Raw genomic sequence first — 17,746 nt, 5'->3', positions numbered from 1 at the left:
ATCGTTCAAGTGTTGTGTAATTGATCGTCCCTCTGACAGCTTCAAGTTCATGACTTTACGAATCATGAAGACTTTTCCTTGAGCATTCGTAGCCTCGTACATATTCTCTAATTTCTTCCAGAGAACTTGGGGATCTTTTTCATTTCTCACATGGTTGTATAGGCTAGCATCTATCCATTGGCGTATTGTACCCAATGTCTGCTTTTTTAATTTGTCCCACTGCCTTTGTTTCATTTCTTCTGGCTTTGCACTGTCACCTTCAATTGGATCGTATAGATCTTTGCAATTGAGGAAGTCCTCCATTCTGGATTTCCACATTGAATAATTCGAATCCGTCAATTTGATCATTGCCCCATCGTTAGCCATGTCGAATTCTGAACAGTAAAATTTTTGTCAGATTCAGAATTCGACATGGCTAACGATGGGGCAATGATCAAATTGATTGATTCGAATTATTCAATGTGGAAATCCAGAATGGAGGACTTCCTCAATTGCAAAGATCTGTACGATCCAATTGAAGATGACAATGCAAAGCCAGAAGAAATGAAACAAAAGCAGTGGGACAAATTGAAAAAGCAGACATTGGGTACAATACGCCAATGGATAATCTTCTTTGACAAAGTATAAAGACGTGAATGAGTTATACACGACTCATTCACAGAACTGCCTATAAAAGGAGGCAGACGAAGTGCATTTAAATGTACAAAAGCAAAAGATTAGAAATACACAATTAAGTGTAAAGAATTTTGGGAAAGGATTCCTAAAATTGGGAAAGAGAGAAAATAGTGAGGATTATAATTTGTGGTGTTTTTGAGAAACACTTAGAGTACCACTATTTTTGTAATCTCTTTTGTACCTACTATTTTTTAGTAGAAGAATTATTCGGAGGTTTTGTCCCGTTGACGTAGCCCATAACAGTTGAAGGGTGAACCACGTAAATCTCGGTGTCTTTATTTTTCATCTGGCATTTACGGTAATTATTTAATTTTTATCGTGGTTATTATTTCTGGTGAATTCGATGGTTAATATCCAATACGTAATTATTGAAGCATTTTTCCGTAGATCCCACTCGGAATCAGTTATAATCCCAACAAGTACTAGTCTTGTTGTATGGGATTCTATTCCCTCTTGCTTGCGTTCATTTTATCAAACTTAATGCAGTATTCTTTTTGATTCACCAAAAAAAAAAAAAAAAAAAAAAAGAGTTAATTATGTTAAATAGGTTAAATTATTTTCATATCAAATTTCTATACCCTCAATCAGTAATTGAAATTATGCCAAGACGAGTCCTAAGTTCATGTTCTGCAAACGAATAATCATAAAAAAATAATAATAAAGTTCGGAGATTGCTTCAAACAAAGCTTATCAGAGTTATTTAAAAGGGTTAGAAATTTCTAAAAATTTTGTTTGGCTCTCAAATTTCTAAAAGAGTTGAGCAATAAGTATTATCAGTATATCACAACCAAATTGTGCTTGATGTAGTTGGGAAAAAAAAAATTGACGAAGTGAAACTACCTTTTGAGTGTGCGACCTCCAACTCAAATAAATACCCAAGGCCTTGGATTTTCAATATCAGTCTTTGAATTTATAGGCAAGACAGAGAAGTGGGGGCTGGTGTTATTAAGATGAGTCCAGCTTGCCAGATGAAATCCAATTCGAAGTCTCTCACACCAACTCAGAATCTCCTGCACAAAATTTGACATGAATTTAATTTTTATCATAAACACTGATATCCTCCTATGATGCACGGAAATTTCAAGTCATGGACGTTTCTGTGTTTCAGAAACTTTTTTGCATGTCTGTTTCCCATCTAAAATTTGTTTTTCCGTGTAAAATTATATTTTAAATGTTGTTTCCCCATATCGTTTCCAGGTTTCCACATTTCCTCGTTTCCATTTCTGTGCAACATATTATCCTCTTTAAAAATGATAAATACAAAATAAGTCTGTCATTAATTTAGACATGGAATAAAATAGCTACATGAAAACAATATGCAAAATGATAGAAAATAGGAAAACCTGAGCTAGTTTGCAAATGAGATACTTATTTAGATGAACCTAAGTTTCTGATGTGTTCAATAAATAACACACTGCAATAATCATATGCTCCTGTACTTATTATTTAGTGCCACGTTTTATTCCTTCAAAAATGTAACAGGCACTAAGGCAAACAGTTACACCTAGTCCATGTAGATGCCATCATAGCCAACAAACATAATCGACAAATTTTCTTTGCCCTTTCAACTTAGCTGCTATACATTTTCGTAATTGTTATTATGCCAAAAATGGTACAAGAAAGCACAATGATTTCTCATATTGAAAGACAATCCATTTGCCAATAATTGCTATCCGGAAATAAGTCAATCGGCAAAACACAAGTACCTTTATTAGAATGTTCTCTAAGCTGAGCAAGGGCTACCGCAATCTTCGCACCATGAAGAGCATTATTTTTCACGAGTGCAATGTCTAACAGTTAGTTAAAAAAAAATTAAATTTCTAAATCAATTACACAATGAATAGTACCGTTATAAACCTTATCAAAAATAATTTCATTTGCAAAATAAACAAATTGTTTTAATTATCACATTTAAAACTCATCTTTATTTCCCGTGGACACAAAATAAAAGGACCATGTGATGGAGAGTAGAAAGCCACAAAGATCCAAATTCAAAGACTCAAAGCTAAGAATTATGGTTCAGATTTAGAGAGCACTTGGTTCAGCCGATTTATATCTAAGTAAGTTATAGGTGTTTTGTAAAGATTTTAATGAGGTGCTAATTTCATCAATTACATTTTAGAGTTTTTTCATATTAACTGATAGCTGATTTGTATTTATAATTACATTTTAGACTTTTTTATTAATCTCATAAAAATAATTCTTAATAAAATTATATTTTTTAAATTAATATTTTTCATGATAATTTTACTTATAGCTCTTTAAAAATAATAATTTCCTATTAAATAATATTTTAAAAAATTTAATTCATATATGTACACACACACATTATACATCATAATATATGCAAATAATTATAACCTTAATGGTCATATTATTATTTTAACAGCAACCGCTATCAAAATTTTACCAAAAATCAATATTCATCAGCTGACTGCTATCAGCCACCAGCTATCAGCTAATATGAACAACTAAACCAAACAGGCCGTTAATATAAGCTTTATAGGATTTAATATGAACTACTTCATAGATATTCAGAGTTTAGTTTAAGTGTATATTTTCATAAATAAGTTGATGGTCAAGTAATTTAAGAATCAAGGGTAATTTTGTAATTTCCAGCTCTATTGGGAAATATGGCCTTCTATTCAAGAGTCTTTCTTTATATTTATTTTAAGTCTTAATTTTGAATCCTGTTGGTTGGGATAACTATTATTCCTTTTTATTTGTTTTCAAGTCCATATCCTTATAGGATTAGACTTTAGGTCATTTTCTTAAAGGCTTAATGGAATAGAATAGAATAAAATAAGGAATATGATAAAGAATAGAATGGGAATAGGAATTCCAATTCCTATGTTCGGTAGGCAACATGGAATATAATTTTTCAAACCGTTTCTTTGTTTGGTTATATATATATTTTAAGGAGGTATGAGAAATTACTAAAAAGGCCAAAATAAGGACATATTTGAAATTTAAAAAAAAAAAAAAAGAAAAAAGAAGACTATTCCTTTTCCTGTTATTTTTCCATTTTTATTCCTATTCCCCAACCTCACTTATGCCAGTGAACAATATAATACAATGCGGAATTGGCATTGTATTCTCCGTTCCATTCAATGTAATGAAAGTGGCCTAGAGTTGTTATAAAATGCTTTTCAAAGGATTAGTACTAACTGAAGTCTATGAAATATCTGGGGCAGTGAATAGGCTGTGTTATTCGGTAAACAAAAAAAAATCAGCTTTATATGCTATTTCGAGTTGTGTGATGAAATTCAACTCAACACGTGATGCCTATGGATAAATTGGGTGTGATCCAAGAACACTTTAAGTGTGAAGCCTAAAAATTACCCCTTTATTCTACCACTCATTACTGCTCACAGCCCCTCAATTCCTCCATAAACAGTCCCATAACCCTACTTTTGTGTTCTCTTTGCTTCTTTAACCTATTTCCATACATTCCCTAATTGTTTCTCCTACATACATGGGCACTCTAGCCCTTTACTAAACCCCAAAATGACCTGTTTTAACCATCCTCACTAAGCCATCTGATGTCCCCATGAAACTGAATTTCAAAAGAAAGATATTGAGTTAAGAATAAAAGAAAGGATACTTGCAGCCAGTGAGGCACCTCCAGTAATTTCATTCACTCTAGCAAGCAAGAAAGGGGTTTCAGCATTGCCAGTTATCTTCTTTTCCCTGAAGATCCAGTCCAATTTTATGCAAATTAAAGCCAAATTTATTACAAAGACAATATTATTAGACAATGAACATAGCACGTAGATATTTAATGAGCCAAAGACACTTTCAACCTGGCTTCAGTGATGGCAATTTGTATGGCAGACTCAATCAAGTTTCCAGAAGCTGAGTGTTCTTTTGGGATGGGAACAGCAATCAGAATTCCAGTCCCTAGCTTAAGTTTCGTATTAACATCTGCAGTTAAACAAAACAAAAAAAAAAATAAAATTAATTTGATTCTGACTAGGGAAATTTGGCCACATGAACTTTGACACTAATCAATTGAGTTCTCTTAATTTGAATTGATTAAACCACCAAGCTCTCATATTTAGTCAATTGAGTCCCTGGCCAGGTGACGCTAGGCAAAACCATTAGTAGTATTGGAGTAGAGGTTTCTTATCAGGGGGAGAAAAAGATGGGACCCACTTGTAGCTGTCAGCTTAAAGACGACACAGATGTTATTATTAAGAAATTAATAGCAGAAATTTTACACTTTTATCATTCCCATGTATGCTTATCTCAGCCATGAAAACATGATTGTTTAAAGAAGACCTAACATCCACCACTATCATGTGCTGTCACGTATCTGGCTGGGTACTCGACTGACTAAAAATAAGAATTAAAGAGTTTAATTGATCCAAACTAAAGTAAAAGAACTCAATTGACCAAAATGCCAAAATTTAGCAAAATGGGATCCACCCCCACCCCAAAACTAGAAAGGGAGGAGATAAAGGTTAAATAAACAGACTTCTTCACTAACCTATCAGCCGAGCACAGTCCTCTGGAGTGTCCACCCGACAAGGAGCCTAGATTAGAGCCACAAATCAAACAGCAAATTTATTGGAAGAAATTGAATTTTAAACAAATAATTTTACATATAAATACTCGCACAAATTAATAGATGTGAATGGCTTTACACTTCTTTTGCATGCAGCACAAGTTTTTAAGATTTAATTTTCATGCTTGGATTCCTTTAGTAAATAATAACTATAATATAACTTCCATTATCCCTGAGATAACTATAATATAACTTCCATTATCCCTGAGACTATGTCAACATACTTCTTTACAGGAAAAGTCCAAGTCCTAACTGTAACTAAAGTCCATCTTCAGAGAGAAAAAGCTTTGATTATTGGTACCTTACAGCCACTTGTTTCCGTGAAAAAAGCAGGGAACTCGTCGGTCTTATAAGCAGCAACACAAACACCTTGAGTTTCCTGTGATGAAACAGGTATGAGATTTATCATCAAAGGCTGAATAGCTGACAACAATATTTAGAGACATAAATGTTATATGTACCAAATATTCAAGGGTCCTGGGAATATCTAATATAGATTTTACTCCAGCAGAGATAACAGCAACTGGAGTCCTGCCAAGCTCAGTAAGATCAGATGATATATCCATTGCTGCCAATGCATGGAAAAAAAGTCCAATTTCAACAATCAGCAAATGTTGAATAATAATATGTTTCTATATTCAATGTTAATTTCAAAAGAAAACAATTCAAAAGATAATCAGTAGGTTACTAATACATTTGTCTCTAATATCATACTGAAAATAATTGCAGCCTCATACCTTTATTATGTTATGTAATGAACAACTTGCTGCTTTTTATCAGTGATAATATTATATATACCAAACTGGGTCCTATGTTACTGTTCTAGGAATAATATTTTGACCGTTTTCCCCTTGAAACTAAATTATTTTTACTTCTAGCACAACAATACTCTCTCCATTTCTCCATCATCTAGGCAACCCATATATTTTCATCCATCAGCAAACCAAACCTTTCTTTTTAACTGATCATCAATAGTTCATTCATGTATTTTTCATCTTCTTTATCGCCTAATAAATTATGCCTTTTCCTACTAGTTACTACCTTGCTAAACCGACAATTCATCAGCATCCAACCACCTATTCTATCATGGATAAAAACATTTAAACACCATAAATTTTATCAATTCTCAACAATTTGCACCTCAGGAAAAAACACGGAAAATTTACTATTGGTTCAATATTCAAGGGTGGACAAGCTTGCATGTTACAAGCCAAGACACCTTTTTCATCAGCTTTATATCTTGCAATAAAAAATCACAAAAAAAACAAATGAACTTATATTAAGTTTGAAAATAGATAACAAGAATTTAATAATTCAAATAAGATTAAGATAGAATTTAAATGAAATCTCAATTCAAAATCAATATTAATTAAATTAAAATAAAAATAAAAATAAAAATAAGCTGAACAAGCTCTTAAAATATAAATTACATATAGATAAAAATAGCTGAGATAACTTATTAGAATCAAAGATTTTTTTAGGTAGATCGAAAAATTAAAAAAAAAAAAAGTAGATGCCAAGGTTTCAACTTCTATTTTCATTATTAATTTACAACGGACTTATATTCTTGAAAATATAAGAACTTCTATATTTGACAACTAACTTTTTTTTTTTTTTTTTTGAAAAAAAAAATGTTCTTATATTTTAAAAGTTTTTCATTCTTTTATTTTCATATCTCTGCATTTACCCAAACTTCAGTCTACAACTATAAAAAATTCTCAATAGCTAATAGTAATATTTAGTGATCATTTTATGTTTTCTCCTTATCCCATCTCAATCTTTGTATCCATAAAATTACCTCATCACTTGCCAAAAAAAAAAGCACATTTGTTGCTACCTTGCAATTTTTCTTGATATGTTTAACCTGTTAATCATTAGAAAGATAAAATATTCCAAATCTCGCAAGAACAATCCTGCAGCATTGTGTAGCAATTTTATGATTGCTAACTCTGTTTTTAATTAGATTTCATCTCCTACTTATTAAGCAAATCAAAAACTATTCTATAGCCAAATTGTGACAAACTCAACAACACTGCACCAACTTCATCGGAGATTCAAGAAATTCTAAATATAAATGAACATCCGCACATGTATACACACAGAGACAGACAGATACGCTATTGTTTTGCTAGTTGCAACATAAAATAATGGCAGATATCAGCTTTCAGTCTTTTTATATATACATAATGAATAACTCTTCTTCTATACCCCATGCCAAATCATTAAAATGGATCCGGATCAATCAAAGACATAATAAACACATTTCTGTGGTATAACATTATTTCTGTGGTATAACATTAGATGGAACAGAAACGTACTATGCTCGCCATGTCTATGTACTCCTCCAGTTCCTCCAGTAACAAACACAGAAATACCAACCTGAAAGATTTTTCATAAACAAATCTTAGTGAAACCTACATATAGGCGATACTAGAAAAGGAATACTAAAAAAAAGGGTGTAAATTGTTTATGACTGAGAACCATTGAAGCAAAATACATGGTTGCAGAAACAGTAGTTGCACCATTCCCTCTGGTGGTCACCTAGAAAAAGCATAAGCAAGAATGTAACGTTAGCTGCAAAAGTTAACAGGAAAATTAAAATTACAGCAATGTTTAAAGGAATTTCACTGGTCCACAAATTTATTGATATACAATAATGATTATCATTTTCAAAAAATTAAATAAATAAATAAAACCAATGGTAAATCTAGGTATAAAATTATTAGTGAATCATCCATGTTCAGTTTTAGAAGCCACAAGTTTAGAAATGACTAATCACGTTTAGACACATCATGGGTACTTTTAAACTGCTCCTAGAATGACTTCAGAAACTATTGATCACAATCACAGTCAGTTATAGCTAATTTTAGGTCAATTTTTCATGGCCCTCTCTCTTAGAAGTTTAGTAACAAAAATTTCAGGAATAACTTCATAAATTTTCAATGAACGGGTCTAATTTCATTCTTACATGTTATACTGGGTCAAAGTTTTCAACTATATGCCATCAAATCAAATCTATTAAATGCGATTACTCATTCTTTTAGTTTTTGGAAAGAAATGATAATAAAGCTACTTACAACATGCACAATGTCCCTCCTTGCAGTCTTTCGTGCTTTACTTCCCAGAGTAGCAAGTCTCTCCAGCTCTTCTATGCTTAAACCTAAATAAATAGCTTACGAATATTAAATATTTACATAAAAAAATGTAGAATATACCAAAAAAGGTTACATTTGTTGTAGTGGCAGGAGAAGTACCGATTTATTCAATTTGTCTTCATTATTCATGCAAGTTTTGTTCCTTTTTTTTTCTTTTTTTTTTTTTTTTTTTTTTTTGGGTTGGGGCAGGACACAGAGAAAATATACATAATAAGAGGAATTGAGACAATCTAATTGCAATTGTAAAATATAAGAGTTTTAGATTCAAACCTATGCATGGTATGCCATCTAAAATTGCAATAGTAGCAGGAACTGCTCCATTCTTTCTCACAATTGCCTCCACCTCTCTTGCTGTCTCCAAATTTTGAGGATATGGCATCCCTGAACATAAGTAACGAAATGTGCAATATCCAAACTTAAATTGAAACTTATAAAGTTAGCCTAATCAATACAAATTACCAAAGCTTTCATTAACAACCATAGTCTGCATAGAAAATTTAAGCCCTAGAATTCTAAAATAGGCTTCAGAGTTCATTAACATTCCAATTGAAAAACAGAGCCAAAACAAAAACAAAGAGTGAGAACAGAGTACTGAATTGGGGTTTACCATGGGATATAATAGTGGATTCTACGGCAACAACAGGTTGACCAGATGACAAAGCTCGAGAACCTCTGGAGATAACTTCACCAATCTTCCAATCTACAAAACCAAAAATCAGATTAATTAGAACATCATTCTTAAAACCTTAAACTATATAGAGAGAAAGGGGGGACAGAATTGCCTTAGAGTTTGAGTCTGTAGGGCTCAGATGTCCTTGAGATGGGATAATCTTGACATAGCTGAAGACGTCGTCATTTTGGAACTGTAATTTCAACAGCACAAACACTCGAAAACTCTCTTCGGTAAAGGTCGCAGTTTGAGTATGCCAGAGTAATTTAGTGCATGAAAAATTAGTTCGCTGATGAAACGAATTGCCTTCTAATGTACCGTATTCTAAACCCTGCTGGTTGATCGTTTGAAAGTAATCATCAATTAATACCTTTTCTTACAGATGAATTCAAAATGTAAAATTTATTTATAAATGAGTCATGATAAATAAATTTTGAATGTTTAGAATAAACTCAAAGCTGAAATTCATTTGATTTTATTTTCTAGATTAGAATAATAATGTAGAAGGATGAGAGAATTATTGATTTTGTCATAAGGTTTTGTATTAGTTTGTGGAATTCATTTGAAAATATCATCTTTTCTAATAAAATTTGGTTTCATTATAGTTAATTTCATAGAATTAAATTTGTATATTTAAAGCTTCAATTTTTTGTATCAATACAAAATTTAGATTATCAAATAATTCCATAAATTTTTACCGAATTCATTTATTTCAAATAAGATCTAAATCTAAATTAATGGTTTGAAAAAAAAAAATTAAACCAAATCATACTATCAAAAATTATAATTAAATCAAATTTTAGTGGCGATTTGGTTCAATTTAATTTGATTTTACAGTTTAAAAGAAAAAAAAAAAAAACTTCCTCATTGATAAGGGTTAATAGTATATGAATATAACAAATGGATTATTACAAATAATTATATAAAATACACATGATTTTAAATAATTGTTCAAAATTTTTAAATTAATTTTTATTGATTTACTCCGGGCACAATCCAAAAAATTTATATATACATAATGCAATAAGACATTAATTAAACAATTTATTTATATAGAATTTAAATATTGATTATTTTACATTTATTTTTAAAAAAAGTTATGAAAAAGCTATAGTTTCACCTATGTTTAGCTTGTACATAAACGTGCTGCAATATATTTTCCATGAAAAATCTTTAAACATTTGAAATTTTCATAAAATAATTATATAAATTACCTGACTAACTTTTAATGATAAATAATTCATTTCAATTTTTGAATGGAAATTTCCTTTGCTTGCTTACTTTTATATTAGACCTAATGCATAAATTTATCTTTGAAGTTAACATTTTTAACCATGTAGCACCTTTAAATTTGCTACCCCTGAAGTTTTTTCAATGTGAACTATACATCTTGCTATATTGGCAAAGCACGCATGAGCGCCAAATGCTCGAGGGAGAGTGAAAGGCCTTGGTGTTGCCTACATTGGACTTCCAACGATTATAATCCCATTTATATCACTTTGATTCTCTCTCTCTCTCTCTACAAGTGTAGCTCTAAATTAAAAGCTTACCATTTAAGGAAAATTTGAATCCATTAATAGAGTTGCAACTATATGTGGGTCATTGTTGTTAAAGAAATTAGAGTTCTTGTTATGGTGTTTATGGTTCTTTAAGCACTTCAAGGAAATTACGATTTTGTAAATGGATAATCGACTAGATTTTGAAATTCCATTATTTTGGGGGACACAGTAATTGTAAACGCTCAATTTTGCCTTAACAAAAGGCCTAAATGATGATAACCTTTTTTTGCCATAAAATGAAATCAGGATGTCTGATTGCTTCATTCTTGGACCAATGGTCCATGTCTAAGAAAAATGAAACCTTTGACCATTTTTATTTTTTCAATTTCTAAGGATTTCACATCAAAACTGGGCTTGGGAAGCGCCAAGGGTTCTCTCGGGATGCGTCCCGATGCATTGTCTCATTTGTATTCCATCCAAACCGATTTAATAAAAATGGGTCCGACCGTGTAGGGCCCACCAGTGGCCCATGCCACTTAATCCCTAAATAAAGGCCACCCTCATCTACCTATTTAACTATAAATAGGCTAAGGATTTAAGAGATCAAGGGAGGGTTTTTTTATCACAAGGGAGAAATTATTGCATTTTTTTCTTCTCATCTTATTTCAAGATACAACTTATGATTATAGCTTGAATCTTGATGATTATTCATTAGTTTTGATTAAGCTTCCCTATACTTTGTGATCAAATACCCACAAACACTCTCATTGGGTGTTCTTCGTTCATTTTCTCACCCAAATCTTTGATTTTCTCCAAACAAGGTAACCTTTGAGAGTCCTAACCTCTTTTCTTCATCTTTTTCTCTTTCTTGTGTTTTAAAACACCTACTTTACATTGGTTATGACGGAACCCATGATCAACCAAACACATCTGACTGTGCAAGTAGTGGTGCACACCACTAGTCCATGGCGTCATGCCACTACGTATGGCACATGCTACTACTGGCCAGTCCAATAATGATTTAAAGTTGTTCTGAGATTTCTGATAAGGGACATATCTGCACGCCACTACGTGTGTCGCACGCCACTTCTAAAGGTGCACGGACCTTCATTTTAGAAACTTAGAAACTTTATACTAATAAAATATCTATGATTACAGGATCCATTCGAGTTAAGCACTAAGCATTCTTGCTTTTTATCGCATAAATGACTCATTTTGGCCGAAATAGCAAATAAAGAACAAGAAATGGGTAGTGATTCATAGTTATTCATCCTTCATCATGAACATCAATTTTTTAAACTCAAATCTTGTGTTTTAAGTTGAAAATAAATGCTTTTATCTTTATGTCCTTTACTTTTCTACCATTTAAATTTCTTGAATTTAAATTCTAACCTATTTACATTTATGCACTTTATTATTATGTTGCTCTTTGCTTAATGTGCTAACCATTAATTATTGATGTTGCTAACATTCATTTTAACCTTTATGTTTTCATTTGTTCATTGATATTCTGTGTATGTATGATTTATGATTTCCTATTGCTTATTTCTTTATGGATGGTTCCTAGCTTTTTTTAATATTGGGCATTATGTAAAGGGTCTATAATGGACCCTATTAATTGCAAATGTGTAATTATTTATCGGTTTGGAAAATTTTATAGGGATAAAGGGTAGAATGTAAAACTAGATTATTAGTTGTAACTCTATTCTTCTCCCTCTTTCTTTGGATGACTTTAACCTACGCTTTGTATAATTGTTATTATTCATGATTGCCATATTTTCTAAAAATGCATTAAAACATAGTTTTCATCTCAACTAAAAGTTAGTCATAGTATTGGAATTGTGAATGATCGGACAAATAAAAGGAGGCCAATTTCTAACTGGGCAGTCTAGGTACCTAACACCTTCCCATGACCGTACCAAACTTCCTTACCTAGTCTCTAGTTAAAACCGGATTGACCATTTCTAAAGAAATAGACAATTCGAGTATTTTCCCTAAAGAGGGTGGCGACTCCAAAAATAAGATTCTTACCAAAGTAAGAACCGTTTTCTAAAAATCCCTTTTTCAAAATAAGGTCGTACCTAAAGATGTTCAAGGGTTTAATAAAAAGAAAACTAATTTTTTGTAAAAAATAAATCTAAGCCTGTTTTCCCCTATCTCTAAATGACGTGTCTTCAGTCTGGCAACTCCACTAGCCACTACTAAAAAACCGCATTTTAGCAACTGCATTTCGTGACTGACATGAAACTGTCGCTATTTAGCGACAGATTAATGACCGAAACGAGAGAAATTTAATATGAAACTTGTGTACTATTACTAACCGAATCAGAGAATATTAGCGACAAAATTAGCAACCACTATAGTAACGGCCTCTTTAGCCATCGCTCTTTTTAGTACAAATAATTGACGACAACCAGAGCTACCGATCAGCGACTAATCAGTGATAGAATAGCGATGGAATAGCGACATATGAAAATTCGTCGCTATATTTGGCGCCACATATTTGGCGGGAATTATTAGTGACCATGTGGCAATAGCTGCGATGACCAATATTCCAAATTTTTTAGTGACTGATCAGAGACCGATTTGATAACATAGCGACAGAATTTATTCACCACGTCAATTAAAATAGCGACCGATATGTGGGTCGCTAATTTTTTAGGGCGATTTAGTCGCTTCCTCTCTCGCGCGAGTCTCACTCCTCTCTCCCTCTCTGTCTCCTGTCTCCCTCTCTGTCTCCCACCCTCTGTCTCACTCCAGCACCGGTGAAGAGCGCCGCTGGTCTCCCTGCCGTCGAGCAGCACTGCAGGTAAGTAATTTAATATTTATTTTTTTCGTACTTAGTAGCTATAATTTTTATTGTTGTGTTTTAATTTTTTTTTAATTTTGTGTTTGCATTTCATTTTAGTCGATTTTCTTTGTAGTTTAAGTTAGTTGTTTGTAGTTTTAGTTAGTTGTTTGTTGTTCTTAGTTTTAGTTAGTTGTTTGCTTTATTTGGGTTTTTGTATGTTTTTGGTCTGTTTTTTGTTTGGTTCTTGTTTTGTTTGTAAAATTGATATGTTTATGTTGTTTTTGTGGTTTTGTTGGTTCTTTTTTGTAGTTAAAAGTTCTGACTTTGCATTTGATTGTGTATTTTGGGGTTTAATATTTCATTGTTTGTTATTTTTTAGCTATTAGGTTGCAAATTTGAGTTTTGTTTCAATTTCAATATAAAAATATTGATGAAAATTTTTCTTTTTGTTAAATTTCTACTTTAATTTGAGTTTGTTAATAAAATGGTTTGCTAATTTGTTTGTTAATGAAAATGAATTTTGGATGTTTAGTTAATTTGTTAATGTATTTGTTAATAAAAATGGTTTTTAGGATAGTTAGTTTGTTAATTAATTAGTTTTCAATGTTACTTTGTTAATTAGGTCAGTTTTTTTAATTAGTTTACTTTGTTAATTTGGTTAGTTTTTTTTGTTAATGTTAGTTTGTTAATTACATTACCTTTATAATTGCTTTCTGAATTTTAGTTAATTAATATTCTACTTAATTTGCTAAAAAAGATTCGTTTAAAATTTGCAGATTTAAGCATCTCACCAAATTTGTGAAATCTCACAAATCCGATACTCATTTTCTTTCTCTTTCTCACATTATGTAGTAATAAAAAATAGGAAAGAAATTAGGAAAGTAATAAAAAATAAATTAGAGAAAGCATAAACTTAATAATTCTAATCTAATGAATAAAACTTAATGATCACATAAACTTAATTAGAATAGTGATAAAAAATTTTATCTTAAGCTATATTTTATTATAACGTAAGTATTGTACTAATTCTAGCTTTTGATTTCGGAAAGCATAAAACCTAGCATAATCATAACAAACATAAGAATTCAAAGCATAAACTTAAAAATTAACATGGATGTGGATGTGGATGTTGTTTTATAGAAGTGTTTCTTTTTATTGTGTATGAAATGTGTTGATTGGAGGGCTAGTAGTGGCCATTGATGTGAATGTTATTTTATAGAAGTTTTTCTTTTCATTTGTATCTGGAATGTGATGATTGGAGGCTTAGTAGTGGCCATTGATGTGGATATTGATTTATAGGAGTGTTTTTTTTTTTTTTTGAAAATTTGGATTTATTAGTTTGGCTGCTGAATTTTTTCCTTGAAAATATCATAGTGATCCATAAGCAACCTAATTAACGTAAATATAAGTACCTTAGTTGCACATTTGATGTCTTTGTCAATCCGGATGGAAGAAAATACATTAAATTGTCCAAGTTGGACAGTTTAGAAATGTCCTTTAAGTACAAAATGTACGAACATATACAATAGTTACTTAATCATTTTTTGGTTGATTTCAGTAGTATCTCCCATTTTTATGTTCTCCGCGTTCATAGTGAAATGGTTCTGTTTCACTTTGTGGACCTAGAGAATGGGGGGAGATGCTGCCAAAATTTCATTAGATGGTTATGAAAACTATTGTATGTGTCCGTACTATGTACTTATAATGCATTTCTAAATGTGCTAGGTTCCCACTCAAATATTTTTAACTCATATATAATACACATTTGTCACCGTAATAAAATAATAAAGTAGCTTTTGATAACTAAACAGGCAACATGTCTGCTGATTGTATGTGGATGTACCAAAGGTATGAATTGAATGGTTTATTAAGGAAAGATTTCTTGGAGGGTCTGGAGTCCTTCATTTAGTTTGCAATCAATAATCCACGGTGTATAGATGAAGGGAAAATAAGGTGTCCATGCAATCTTAAAAAGTGCAAAAATAGGGCTTTTTATGATGTTAAAATAGTGAAGCTCCATTTATGCAAATATGAGTTTGTAAACAACTATTATCAGTGGGTATCATGGTGAAACCCGGATTGGCAATAGTTTGGGTCGACAGTCCAATGCATCACGGAGTGAAGACGTAGATTTGCATTCAAATCTACTATTGCAATCGCAAGATATGGTTCGAGATGTGGCTGGTCCTGATTTCTGTGAATACTCAAATTTTGAGGCTCAAAAAGCAAGTTTTCCCGGACTGCAAACAGTCCGGCCGGACCAGAGGCCATTTTGGAAATTTACCGGAAGTATGCCAATATGGTACTTAAAACGTCCGGGACGTCGCGAGGATCGCGAAACTGGTACCGGAATATTTTTTGGAGGTCCAGAACTCTCGGAAAAGCCTCCGGAACGAGAAAGTAGCAAACCCACCGGCCCCGGTGGCTTGGGTCGCCGGACCCGGCGGCTCAGGCCGCCGGCCACGGCGGTCCAGCTCCGGCCGCCAGACCCGGCGGACTAGGCCGCCGAACACGGCGGCCCAGGCCGCCGAAACAGTCCGATTTTGCCTATAATATCGTCCCCGGCACTCCGTTTTTACTGACTCAGTCTGTGTTGACGGACGCTCCTTCTCCCCTACGCTCCTTGCGATTCTTTACTGCTTTTTTGCATTTAGCATAGGCTTTTTATTATTGTGTCGTTGTGATACTTGGTCACTTAAATTGAACTAAATTAATTAATATTCCCCAAACGAGGAGCTTAACCTGGAATTTTCAAACTGAAGCTAAGAAGCAGCCGCCAATTAACTCAGGTAATAATTAAACCCTGTCTATTTAATTTCAGCATTTCATGCATATTTCTCTTCTACTCCTAATTCTACAACTGCATTCACGCCACCATAATCATTTTGGCAGCAAACTGCCCTAGTTAAATATGATTAAGCTTAAATGCCCGGTTAATTAATGATCGTGGTATTAAAAGCCTAAATCCGACAATATTGGCTAAAGTGCCTAGTCGATTAATGACTATGGTATAATCACCTTTATTTCGAATCAGTCCGGCTTAAGTCCAATTAATCAATAATTGTGGCTAAATAGCCTTAATTAAACACGTTTTTCTTGGCAATAAATTGCCTATATTACAAATCAATTAATCACTTTTGGCAAACAAATTGCCTATAAAGTAAGATTAACCTTTTTTTTTAGCGACAAATCGCTTAAATCAATTTTTGGCAAAAATGCCTTGAATTAATCAATCTTTTGGCTAAAAGCCTTAAAATTAATCATTTTGGCGACAATCGCCCAATCAACATTTTTGGCAATAAATTGCCTAAATCAACTCATTTTGACTAAAAACCTTCAAATAATCAATTTTGGCGATAATCGCCTAAATCACATCAATTTTTGGCAACAAATTGCCTAAATCAATCTTTTTGGCTAAAAGCCTTAAATCAACATCTTTTGGCAAATAAATTGCCTAAATCAACACTCTTGGCTAGAAGCCTTCAAATCTACACATTTTTGGCTAAAAGCCTTTAAATAAACCAATCTTTTGGCAAACAAATTGCCTAAATCACAAAACTCTTTGGCTAAAAGCCTTAATCCATTTTTGGCAACAATAAGCCCAATCAAACACTTCTTTTTGGCAACAATAAGCCCAATCAAACACTTCCTTTTGGCAACAATAAGCCCAATCAAACACCTCCTTTTGGCAACAAACGCCTCAACAAATCAATCAACCCTTTTGGCAAAATGCCTAAACAAAATGCACGAAGCATACACACATTCATGCATTAAGCATACCCATTCAAAGCCCTTTAAAAAAAAGGCCCATCGAACTACGTGGACTTTGATCTTCCATTCAAACGGAAGTACGTAGGCACGTTTGGGATTTAACCCCGAGCGGCAAGTCGAAATCACGTAAACATTTCAATTGGTCCAATTACTTCATTCACCCTGCAAAGCATTTCATTCATCGGTTAGTTCATCAGCATGACATAGTCTCGGGATCCACCTCGGGTTCGTAGACCATGCCTTAAACATTGGGATAATTAATCTAGTAATTAGGTTAATTAAAATTGGAGTCAACTTAGGGTTTTTTCCTAGTTTACCCTAAAATAATTAAACAAGGTGGCGACTCATACTTTCACATGCATTTCTGCCCTTAGTCACATGCATTTTTATGCCTGTGTTTTCGGGGGAGGGGTTCACAATTTCCATTAGGAGAATATGGAAGAGTCACCAAACACAACAGCGCAAAAGTTGTATGATATGCTAAGTGTCACCAATCATGAAGTTTGTCAAGGTTGTCATACTGTCACGAATGTTGCATATCAAATCAGAGCACCACATTTCTGAAAGATGGCTCAAGGGTCAAATTCTAATATCGAAATTTGATGATTAAAACAAAAC

General features: G+C 32.6%; 1 protein-coding gene across 1 annotated transcript in view; it reads right to left on the bottom strand.

Moving 5' to 3' along the window:
* Positions 1 to 1,371: 1,371 nt before the first annotated feature.
* LOC149491713 (pseudouridine-5'-phosphate glycosidase-like) overlaps positions 1,372 to 17,746 on the bottom strand; it is a 42,451-nt gene continuing 26,076 nt past the window's right edge. The window contains exons 2-13 of the mRNA XM_089717085.1: positions 9,005 to 9,097; positions 8,668 to 8,778; positions 8,320 to 8,402; positions 7,724 to 7,783; positions 7,561 to 7,621; positions 5,704 to 5,810; positions 5,544 to 5,621; positions 5,165 to 5,210; positions 4,479 to 4,599; positions 4,280 to 4,365; positions 2,382 to 2,465; positions 1,372 to 1,685 (exon numbers count right to left, since the gene is read on the bottom strand). Of these exons, the coding sequence (XP_089573211.1) occupies positions 1,666 to 1,685; positions 2,382 to 2,465; positions 4,280 to 4,365; positions 4,479 to 4,599; positions 5,165 to 5,210; positions 5,544 to 5,621; positions 5,704 to 5,810; positions 7,561 to 7,621; positions 7,724 to 7,783; positions 8,320 to 8,402; positions 8,668 to 8,778; positions 9,005 to 9,097 (950 nt within the window). The 3' untranslated portion in view covers positions 1,372 to 1,665. The remainder of the gene's footprint in view (positions 1,686 to 2,381; positions 2,466 to 4,279; positions 4,366 to 4,478; positions 4,600 to 5,164; positions 5,211 to 5,543; positions 5,622 to 5,703; positions 5,811 to 7,560; positions 7,622 to 7,723; positions 7,784 to 8,319; positions 8,403 to 8,667; positions 8,779 to 9,004; positions 9,098 to 17,746) is intronic.

The sequence above is a fragment of the Jatropha curcas genome, unplaced genomic scaffold (assembly GCF_041381405.1).
Source record: "Jatropha curcas cultivar XTBG-Jc1 unplaced genomic scaffold, XTBG_Jcur_1.0 HiC_scaffold_813_pilon, whole genome shotgun sequence".
In the NCBI taxonomy this organism is placed as follows: Eukaryota; Viridiplantae; Streptophyta; class Magnoliopsida; order Malpighiales; family Euphorbiaceae; genus Jatropha; species Jatropha curcas.
Note: the sequence above shows the minus strand (reverse complement) of the source record. Positions and strands in the feature narration are given on the sequence as shown.